This window comes from Lynx rufus, unplaced genomic scaffold, assembly GCF_022079265.1.
Source record: "Lynx rufus isolate CCGP_SWC_20201006 ecotype Redwood Valley unplaced genomic scaffold, mLynRuf1.p SCAF_9, whole genome shotgun sequence".
In the NCBI taxonomy this organism is placed as follows: domain Eukaryota; kingdom Metazoa; phylum Chordata; class Mammalia; order Carnivora; family Felidae; genus Lynx; species Lynx rufus.
Genome location: NW_025814897.1, coordinates 103,385,387 through 103,397,318, shown reverse-complemented (window position 1 = coordinate 103,397,318; position 11,932 = coordinate 103,385,387). Strand labels below are relative to the sequence as shown.

General features: G+C 42.2%; 1 protein-coding gene across 1 annotated transcript; it reads left to right on the top strand.

Moving 5' to 3' along the window:
* The first annotated feature begins 4,047 nt into the window (after positions 1-4,047).
* On the top strand, positions 4,048-5,046 carry LOC124505499 (olfactory receptor 5B12-like). Its single transcript, XM_047071463.1, has one exon. It carries the CDS (start codon positions 4,102-4,104, stop codon positions 5,044-5,046), a length of 945 nt encoding a protein of 314 aa, XP_046927419.1. The 5' UTR covers positions 4,048-4,101.
* Positions 5,047-11,932: the final 6,886 nt, after the last annotated feature.

Genomic DNA, 11,932 nt, shown 5'->3' with positions numbered 1-11,932 from the left:
ACACTTCCTCTCTCTCAAAAATAAATAAACTTAAAAACCAAAGATGTAGCTATGAGAAAGCTTGCGTGAGAGTCCTGACGTCACTTAAGCCAAGATTTTAGTGAGGTTTTTATTTTTGTTGCCTGGCGTGGCTGTGGCACCGCTGATTTGCTGACTGGGGGCTCCTCTCCTTAAGCTTTCATTCCCCCGTGTCTTCAAAACCACTCTCAGCTCAAATACACACAGACATTATCTGGTGGCTCCTATTAGGTTCAGGACCAACCCTGGATCTGGAGCCTCCTGAGATATCCACCCTCATGACACTAAATGTCCCCCCTGGGATTTATGGGGTGAAGAGGTCGTTGACTTGGCCCTGGTATTTGTAGGAGCACAAGCCCAAGTGATGTTCTAGAACACAGTGCTCCACAGGTGGGGAAGGAGCTTCTCCAGCATGATGCTTTCCTGGATGTGGACTTCTGGTCAAGAGTGTGGCCACGAAGATTTTCCATACTCCCTGCCTTGCACCCTCCTTTGTCTGTTCCCAGAGCAAAAGTAAGTAACAAGAAAACACACAACCATAACCAATTAGAATGAAAAGGGGGCTGTAGGAGATCCCATCGTGTTAATTTCACAAATGAGGAAAACAAAGCCCAAAGAGGTGAAATGGCTCGATCACAGACCCCTTGTTAGCTATAGCTTCCCATTCTTTCCACTGATTGCAATCGGATATCTTGAATGAATGATTGAGGTCACAGAGTCATAAAGGGAGACCGTGCCTCCTGATCTCTTTTATTTAGAACATGCTAGAAGAGTAGCAGTGCAAATATCATAGCTCCCTTTCTGAATCTCAGGGGTTGTAGAATTTCAACATCTGTTTGGGCATCTCGAGTGAAGAGTCATTTCTTTTAGCGTCAAAGTTGGAACTTTCAATATTATTGGCTGAATTTCCCTCAGGAACTGAGAGATGAGATAGACAATGGAAGGTAATGACTCAGATGGCTTGACTGAAATGTTAGCATCTTTTATTCTTTTCAAAAAACTTCCGTGTTTCCTGTCACATCAGAGCAGGAGAGTAGCCTGCAAGGGAGAGGCACAGGGTTTTGCATCTTGTGAATTAAGAAGATACAGCCAGCAGCAGATCTATACCCAACTGATTTTCAACAGAACTAGAATCAGAATTGGGCTTGTATTTGTGGTACAATCATACCCACACCCCTACACCTCAAACTCCCGGATCAAAAAGAGCTGTTTTGTGTTCTATTTGTACCTACAGACAGTATAGATACGGAATTTGCTCAAGATGTTGGCCATTCTTGGTACATCAATGGGATACAGAAATTAACTTTTTTCAAGATAAATGTAATCGGATTCCCATGTTTGTGCATTTGGGCCAAATCTGGCAACTCTAACAAGCACAGACATTGAGAAATTGAGGAACCATTCTTGGGAGCAAGTAACTTCATCGTCAGTAGGGTGTTCTGGCATATTCTGGGCACTTCCATGATCATTCTGTAATACTTTATACACACTTTTATAAAAGCACTTGTCACTTTTGGGGATAATTTCCAGAGCCGGCTGACTCTGTGCCTTTAAAAAGTCAGGAATCGAGTCATTCATTTTGTAATACCAGCTGCTGGTACAGAGGTGGCTTCTGTGCAAAGCCAGCTTTTGGGGGGGAGGGAGAACAAAAGGGAATTAACACTGTATACTTGGCATGAGCCAGGCATCATGTTAGTAGGGCTCCCTAAATCACTTAATTTCATCTTTTCAGCTGTATAAAATAGATACATTGGGAACTACATGAACTGGGTGTTTCACAGAAAATGAACTGAGGTTTGCAGAGTATAAGTAATGTTCCCAAGGTCACATCCCATCCAGGGTGCTAATCACTGAGTAACATTTTATCTATTCTACTTGGTGTAAATAGTCACCGTAGGCTCTTCTTCTTAAGGGTTGTAATATGTCTATAACCTAACACATTTTTCCCTCTCTTTCCTTTAGAGTTCTACCAATTACTTTTTTTTAAATATGAAATTTATTGTCAAATTGGTTTCCATACAACACCCAGTGCTCATCCCAAAAGATGGCCTCTTCAATACCCATCACCCACCCTCCCCTCCCTCCCACCCCCCATCAACCCTCAGTTTGTTCTCAGTTTTTAAGAGTCTCTTATGCTTTGGCTCCCTCCCTCTCTAACTTCTTTTTCTTTCCACCAATTACTTTTGCACATCAATCCCTAATTGAGATTTTGATTGTGCCATGGATTTTGCTAATTACTAAGACCTATCTGCCTATAATTGTCTATTTATACTATTGAGCTTACCAATTCATACTTTTGTCCATGATGTTTCTTCTGCCTGGTATACTAATAGTGGAGGAGACAGCTTGAATTACTTGAGTTCTTGCTGTGTAACTGACGTTATTTTAAGTGTTTTTGCATGATCTAAGTAATTCTATTCATCTGCCTCAAAGGATGAAAATTGTTATCATTCCCACCTGAAAGATCAGGAACCTGAAATACAGGAAGTTTTTGATTAACTCGACCCACTATTTTGAAAAAGTTGCTTAATGTTATGGATTTTAGACAATATTGCCTGAGTTCAAATCCCCAAGCATACTACCAGATTTGCTACTTAGGCAAGTAACTTACTTCTTTAAGCCTCAGTTCCTTTTGAAGTACAAAGCAAGTAATAATAGAGCTTGCCTCCCAGAGTTGCTAAATGTACTCAATGCGTTAATATATGTGAACGGCTTAGAACGGTTTCCTGACACAAAGTAAGTACTACAGAAGTATTGCTATTATACTAACTAATAATTCTCATATGTCTGGAATCTCCAAAACCACAACTCAGGTGTAATCATCTCCAGAGAGGTTTCCTGAGAGTCTGTGTTGGGCTTACCATATATCTTGGAAGTATATCTACTTCCAAAGTGCCCTGGGCATACATAACCTCTACTTTAGAAATACGTTCTGATGAACATATCTTTGGGATAATAGATCTCTCCCACTAGAGTATTCTTAAAGACGGGGCTGTATCATGTCCTTCCTTCAATATGAAGGATTTTTAATCTAGGAGAAATGTATGTGATGGATTCCAGAGTCAGAAGGGTCTCTGGGGTTGAGAGGGCTTCTCATACTGTAACCATGGCAACCACAGTAAGCTGTTAGCTAAACTGCCACTGGAGGTGAGGACAACCAGACACACAGATAACATGGATGGACACCCACGGCTTGGTCAACGGTACAAAGTCCCTAGGCGAAAATGAAAGTAACACTTTCACCTCCCCCACACTCTCCCTTCCACGAATAAAGCAAAGACATCAATGGTGGTCAGAGATGGAAAACATCAACCTAGGAGAAAAATAAGGACCGTGACATAGAGAGAAAACAACGAAAGTTTTGCTTCAACCTTTTGAAAAACTGTTACTTCTTTTTTGGAGTTGCTGAAAGACACCAACATCACTAAGCATGTGCCAGAAATCATGACGTTTCCTTCAGGGGCCAACGGTCGAAGTGGAGCAGCCAAGTGAGGACCCTCATGAATTAGAAAGTGAAGAGTGGGTGTCCCTAAAGCAGGATCCCAAATCACTGTACATCTTCAGCTATTATGAACAAGTCAGTGAAGGATCCCGCAGAGAGAAGACGTGTGTTTGATGAGGCTTGCCATTGCATATACCAGTGACTGACAAAATGTTTCTTTTCTCTTCCTTTTTGTTGATTAAGCTTTCACGAACTTGGAATAAGAGTGCTTGCAAGATACGGCAAGTAGTGAGAGTCCCGTTGGTTTAGTGTAATAGAGGATGCCGTACAGCAGACAAGCTGAAATGTGCCTCCAGAGTCATAATACCGTCCTCTGTGGCGGCCATCAGCAAGGACATGTCAGTGTCCTTCCACATAACTTCTAGATGAACGGTTTCGCTCAACTCACCCCCACCCAGTGTGCAGTCCAGCTTGCTGCCTGTGGGTTCCTGCCTTTGACAGAAAGCTGACACACGTGGGCCAGAGACACCATTCACAGTCAGTGAAGGACCGACAGCCATTATCTTGTGTTTGCTCATTAGCATTATCTTGTGTTTGCTCATCTTGTCATAGACGCCTCTCGTGATTCCCAAAGGACTTTGATGGAGAACATTTCAGAGGTGGTGGAATTCATTCTTGTGGGGCTCACAGATGCCCTGGAGATGCAGATCCCTTTGTTTACCATCTTCACTATCATTTACCTCATCGTTCTGGTTGGGAACGTTGGAATGATCGTGTTGATTCTGTTGGACTCTCGTCTCCACACTCCCATGTACTTCTTCCTCAGCAACCTCTCCCTCGTGGACTGCGTTTATGCCTCGGCTGTCACTCCCAAGGTAACGGTGGGGTTTCTCACAGGAGATAAGATCATATCCTACAATGCATGTGCTGCGCAGATGTTCTTCTTCTCAGCCTTTGCCACTATTGAAAGTTTCCTTCTGGCCTCAATGGCCTTTGACCGCCATGCAGCTGTGTGCAAACCCTTGCACTACACCACCACCATGACAAGTGCTATGTGTACCTTGCTGGCCACTGGATCCTACATCTGTGGACTCTTGCAGTCTTCCATCCATGTTGCCTTCACTTTCCATCTCTCTTTCTGTCGTTCCAATGTAATTAATCACTTTTTCTGTGACATTCCCCCAATGCTGTCTCTCTCTTGCTCTGATATCTACATGAATGAGATTGTGCTCTTCACACTGGCAGCATTCAATGTCTTTTTCACCCTCTTGGTTATCTTGAACTCTTATCTGTTCATTTTTATTGCTATCCTGAGGATGCGCTCAGCTCAGGTGCAGAAGAAGGCTTTCTCCACCTGTGCATCCCACCTCACCACTGTTTCCATCTTCTATGGGACAATCATCTTCACGTACTTACAGCCAAGTTCTAGTCATTCCATGGACACAGACAAAATGGCGTCCGTGTTCTACACCATGGTCATCCCCATGCTGAACCCTTTGGTCTACAGCCTAAGGAACAAAGAGGTCAAGGGTGCATTTCAGAAGGTGGTTGGAAAAGCAAAGTCTTCATTGGGTTTAGCCTACTAATTAGAAATAGCATGCAAACCATATGACAACACTTCTCTTGGACTTCTAGTGTCTAAGAATATATTTTTTAATTCTTTCTTGTCTTTCATTTCCCTGAGTAGTTCCTTCCCAAACGAGACTGGTTTTGTTCATGCTTTGGGATTGTGATTGCATAGGACAAAAATTGGATATCTTTTACCAGAAAGAGGATGGTGCTTCTATCTTAAAACGAAGATTACAAGCCTAGATACTTTGAGATCCCACACACTACATTGGTCTAAAGTGATTTGCAGGTGAATCTCATAAGTGTGTGATACCAGAATTACATTTGTAATTACTAAAACTCAAAATAACTCTATGATTTTTGTACATAGTATGGAGATATGGTTCTCGGACATTCATTCTCTTAAGAATTACCTTGAGGGTTGCCTGGGTGGCTCAGTCACTTGAGCGTATGACTTCAGCTTAGGTCATGGTCTCACAGTCCGTGAGATCCATGAGGTCTGTGAGTTCAAACCCCACATCACGTTCTGTGCTGACAGGTCAGAGCCTGGAGCCTGCTTCTGATTCTGTGTCTCCCTCTCTCTCTGCCACTCCCTCACTCACCCTCTGTCTCTGTCTCTCTCAAAAATAAATAAACATTAAAAAAAAAAAAGAATCACCTTGAGAGGGGCTCCTGGGTGGCTCAGTTGGTTGAGCATCCCACCTCAGCTCAGGTCACGATCTCATGGTTTGTGGGTTCAAGCCCCACATCAGGCTCTGTGCTGACAGCTAAGAGCCTGTAACCTGTTTTGGATTCTCTCTCTCTCCCTCTCTCTCTCTCTGTCTCTCTCTCTCTCTGCCCCTCGCCTGCTTGTGAGTTCTCCCTCCCTCTCACTCGCACACACTCTTTCTCTCTCAAAAATAAATAAATAAAACATTAAAAAAAAAGAGTTACCTTGAGAGATGTTGAAATGCAGAATTCCAGGAGTTAATTCCAGATAATCTAATTTAGTATATTTCTGGTAGAGCCCAGAAATCTGTATAATTATCCACCATTATCCACATATACCTGGATCCTGAACTTAGCACAAATGCCAGTGGGGAGTATAGATAATGAGGGATACTATGTGAGTTTAATCTATTTAGTTCCTGAATTTCAGAGAGAAAAACAGAGTTCAGAGGGTGAAAATATACCCATCCCTATTCCTTACCTGTGTTCTAATAAAGCTCATATAAGAGAGTCTGGATAGGAAAGTCTGCCTACATTCTTAACAAGCTTTCCCTTTATTTCAGAAGAGGTTGGTGTGCAGGTTGCACTTTGAGAACTGTTTCCTGAGACCAGTGGTTCAAAAGCATCATTACAAGGCGAGCAGCATCAGCTTCACCTAGCACTTTTTAGAAGGTGCCAATTACAGAAACCCCCCCCCCCAGACCGACAGAACCAGAAACTCTAGGACTATAAGCCAGCTATTTGCATCTTAGCCTGTCCTTCTGGTGATTCCGAAGCATACTTAGGTTTGAAAACCATTGGACGCAACCCAGAAACACTAACCTAGAACAGTAGTTCTCAACCTTGACTGCACATAACACTAATCTAGAGGAGATTTTTTTAAATACTGCTGCCTGGATCCCAGCTCCAGAGTGTAGGATTTAATGCATCTAGGGATAAGACCTGAGCACCAGGAGATTGTCAAATGCAACCACTTCCCCAGAGCCTGATACAAAGAGGGGATTGAGACTCCCCCCCACCCCCGCAAAAAAGATGATATTTATTTATCATCTAGTGTCTACGCATTATTTGCATATGTGAGCTCATTCAGATCCCACACTACCTCTGAGGTGATCAGCCAGGTAGAGAGGAGGAAATGGAGGCTAAGACACAGGCAGATGGTGGCAAAGTGAGAACTTTGAACCCAAGTCTGTGGGACTCCAAAGCACACTCTCTCCAGTTTAGTTCCGCTAACAACCATTTAACACCATAACACCATGTAGAGGGCATAAGGAATACTAAGATGAAGAATCATTCTCTTTTATCAAGGACCACGAGTCTTCTCAGTATAATACAATTATCTTTGTAATAAATCACTAGGACTCAAAGGGACATGAAGAGTCACAATAATATTGAGCTAGCATCTCCTTGAAACTGTTTAAATATCCTTTAATGTGGACATTCTGAAGACCCCCAAATCCCCACTGCTCATCCAAGCTCTAAGTAGGAGGGTATTAAGCAACTTAGGTTTTTGAGGTCATCAGACATACGTAAAGAGGACAAGAGTCCATGAGCTCCGTCCATGCGTTGCTGCTACTTAAGTAAAACCCTTGCTATCTGGGAAGCCCTGTTATCCCTGTTTTCCAGAAGCTTCGTACTACACATTCAGTTGGATAAAGACACGCCGATGGGAATCCTGCATGCTCCAGTGAACATCTTCGTTTAAGAAGGTGGAAGACCATGAACCTTAACATCCGATGTGCTCACCTTCATCAAATCCCAAGTGTCTCATCGCCTTACTGGGAAGAAATAGGAAAAAGACAGTAAAGGGCGAATGTGTGCACAGAAAGCCTTCATGCCCTGACCTTTGAAGTCCTGGAGGGCTAGTGTAGGGGATTAGTCACAAGAGCTGTGCAGCACATTCAGCAGGCAGGTTTAGACGGTGATTTAACCACGTCTAACACCCTGTGGTGGACAGCAATGGGATAACGTAGCAACTCATCTCCCAAATATGCTTCCGTAACCTTTTAATAGAAACATGTAATAAATTTATACAATCAAAAGTTTCTGTCAGATTATTTCTGGGGATGGCAGCTGCTATAGACTGAATGTGTGCTCCCAAATCTCATATATTAAATGCTAGCACCCTATGTGATAGTAGTAAGAGATGGGTCTTTCAAAGGGGGAAGATTAGTCGTCTAATGCATGTGATTAATGCTGTTAAAAAAGAAATCCCAGAGAGGTCTCTTGCCCTTTCAACCATGTGATGAAATAGCAAGACAGCTATCTGTGACCCAGGAAGCAGGCTCTCATCAGACACGGAATCTGCCAGCGCACTGACCTGAAACTTCCAGCCTCCAGAACTGTGAAAAATAAATTTGTTCTGCATAAGCCACCCAGTCTATGATATTTTGTTACAGCAGCCTGAGCAAGCTAAGACATAAGCATGAGGAACACATGAGTGAACTCAAGCCCTTCCCCAAACTATTAACCGTGACTTTGACTTTAACAAGACACTAAACTTCAAGATCAACAGTGAGGGGAAATTTTTTTAGGTGAGCCACAGAAGAATGAAATAATACCCTCAGCACTCCGGTTCAATGAGGCCAAAATGTAGTTTTCTACAACTTAAAAGATATCCCTGGACCTGGCATCTAATGGGGACTATATTCTCCTGATGACTGCTCTTAACTCATACATCAGCCCTCTCTCCTCTACCAGGCTTGGTTTTTACTAGGAATCATTAGATGCTTATTCAATGAGAAATTAAATTAATGACTGAAGAAATAGGTGAATGGATGGCTACATGAGTGAATAAATACATGAGTGAATGAACGGAGATTGAGCAAATGAGTCAGTGCCAAGCTGGGTCCCTAATGGATTCAAGATTTGCTCATTTTATGAGCCCAAATAGAGGACATATCTCAGGTCACCCCACAGTGACATATCTCAGGTCATCCCTCATTCCATGGAAGTACAAACCATTTTCACTAACTAAACTCAGTGCTTATATCTGAGGGTCCATGGGTCACCCTTTGAGCTTTTGAGGCATTCCAGATGATCATGAAATTCAAGATTTTAAAAATGATTAATTTGAGCCTAACATAAGGAAATAATAAATAACAGGGTTCCAACCCTTATAAGAAAATTTCTACTGGCAAATATGGAACAGCAAAAAACAATGGCCCAATTTCTTCTACCCCCTGGATCGATAGAAAGAAAAGCAGAGGGGATAAGAACTGGCACCCACTGAAGGCTCTCACTGTGATAGTGTTAGATTTGTCCTCTCTCTAGATGACAGTGAAAGCTTATATTCCTCATGGGGGCCTCATAGCTTGAGTTGTCACTCCTCGCAAAGCCAGACTGCAAGAACAAGACTGCTATTTTTTTCTCTCTAAAGAATTCTGATTCGAAAGACAAGCATCCAGAAAAGAAGTCACTAATGGCCTTACAACCATAAGAAAATGGTTTCATAAACTCTCCATTCTGAAGGAGTGTTTTTAAATTGTACTAGTAGTTGGAAAGAAAGAAGAAAGGGAGGGAGGGAGGGAGGAAGAGAGAGAAAGAAAGAAGAAATGAAGGAAGGAAAGAAGGAAGGGAGAAAGAGAGAGGAAGGAAGAGGGAAGGAAGGAAGGAAGAAAGGAGGGAGGGAGGAAGGAAGGAAGACAGAGAAAGAAAGAAGGAAGGAAGGAAGGAAAGAAGAAAGGGAAAAAGAAAGAAAGAAAGAAAGAAAGAAAGAAAGAACGAACGAACTAATGCAATGGTTAAATCAAAAGTCTTTGATGGGAGACAATCTGGACTCAAACTATGTTAATAGTGCCTGGTGCATAACAATAGTAACTACTTCAGAGAGTTGGGGTAAGATTTAATGAGATAATACATTTTATGTACTCAGTACGGTGTTTGGCATGCTGTAAAGAAACAAATTTTAAAATTATTTTTATTATACCTTTAGCAAAAGTATAGAGAATATCACATCTCTCTGCCCCGCCTCCCCCCCCCCCACTTCATAACCATCTGACCTTATTTCTCCACTCCTGAAGGTTTTTTAATTTTCTGACCCAGACCTGTGTTTATATCCTATATCCACCTGAGGACATCTCCCTGGGGCCAAGGACCATACTGGGAAACCACAACAAAGACCAATTTCTCTGTCTAACTCTGTTTAACCAACCGGTCAAGATAGGTTTAATATTGTGACCCCAGCTGCAGAATGGTCTGGTTCTTCTCTCTTTGGAGCGTCCAGGAGATGTTGAAAATGCAGGACTTTAATGTCCTTCTCATCATCAGTACTAACATATAAATTTTAAAATGTCAAAGTATGGAGATTAGTGCTATTCTTGCAACACGTGTACCCAAAACACATGTACACACTGCAAATCTTTTTAGTTCTCAAAGTTTTCCATGAGTACTTCATAAAACTAGCATTTCTAATGTTCTAGTGAGAGAGAGGCAGATGTGCTTTGTGATAGCATGTGTGTATTTTCTTGACGGCTTCCCCGAGAGAGTGCTATTTGCTGAGAATGGGGCTAGAGGGTGAAAAGAAGAGGGAGGGTGAGACAGAGAAGATACTGAGCATGTGTGGATGTGAGGGAGTAATTGAGTCACATCCTGTCGGGAAATGCTCCTTGGCATTGTGTGAAAACCCTCCCATACAAGGGTTGATGAATCCATCAAGAATAATTTATTCCAACTCCAAATTCTACCATGCGTGTGAATGTCAGCACCGTTATGCAGGCAAACACTTCTAACTTGTTGATTGGGATAAACCTTACCGATCTGAGGTTAGGACATTTGGAACCCATTGAAGGTTATTTGCTACATGATAGTCAATGTTCCTCCTTACGGGCCGAGTGAAATTTCATCTGTAATCATTCATTTAACATCTGAGAAGAAAGTAATGAGAAAAATCTCCTTCCACAACTGTAACTACATAGAAATTCTACACCATGTATTTTAAAATACATACTTTTGGGGTGCCTGGGTGGCTCAGTAAGTTAAGCATCAGTGATTTCGACGCAGGTCAGGATCTCACTGTTCATGAGATCGAGCCCCACATGAGGCTTGCACTGACAATGTGGATCCTGCTTGGGATTCTCGCTCGCTCGCTCTTGCTCTCTCTCTGTACCTCCCCTGTTAGCGCTCTCTCTGTCTCTCAAAATAAATGAATAGACCTTAAAAAAAATAATAAAGTACATACTTTTGCTCTAAGATATGACTGGACTTATAACCTGACCACGATAGGCTGAAAGTAGTCTGGCAACTTAGTTGGGTGAAGGCGAGAATAACGCGCCTGCTCGTGGCAAAGGCATTCACATACGCAATAGCTAAGGCAAGCCACCCATTTGCTTCGGGCATCAGATTATAAACATAAGAACAAACATGATATCTCATTATAAATACAATGACCAAATAAGTTATTATCATGGAAATGTGTGGGAATGGGGCAGAGCTCAGCAGAGAGAAATATGCTATGATTGACAGGGGAAATGAGGAAGCTACGAGCGATAGCGGGCTGCTGTTCTCCCATATGTTCTCTGTTCCTTGAGAGAGAAGTAGAAATTGTAGACTTTTGAGGTGAGAGGGGACCATAGACATCACCTGGTTCAACCATGCATAATATAGATGAGGAAATTCAAATATAAAAACCTTCAAATTTTGCCTGAGTTGACTTAGCATTTAAGTGGCAAAGCTCAGCCTAAAATTCACATTCCCAGTTGCCCGGGTGAGGATAATTTTTATGTAGTCTACTGCTTTGGGGAACCCTGAGCTGGCACGAATGTTTCCCATAGATTGAATTTGCCAGAATACCCATCCTTATGTTCCTATGGGTTGGGTTTAGGTTCGAATGAGGACACCACCCTGCGGTCCCCAGACAACAGTTGTCTGTGACTATCAAGGTGCCTGTTAACTTTGTCACAGTTGATCAATGCAGGAAATTTCCTCCCAATATTTTTTAGTTTAATTTGGTTTAAGTAAGGCCACTGGGGAAATTCCTCCTCTTTGGGACCCATTATTTTAAGACATCCTATAGAGCACTGAATTATGTGGCTAAATCAGGCAAAATGGACTCTGAGTAAAGAGGAGAATGCAGAAAAGGAGTCTGGTCCTTCCATGAACTCTGGCTTAGAATAATTCCAAAGTATACCCACTTTCCTTATGTTCCTCTTTATGTTTCCCTATTCCAAGAATGGCTTTCTAAAACCTGACTCTCTT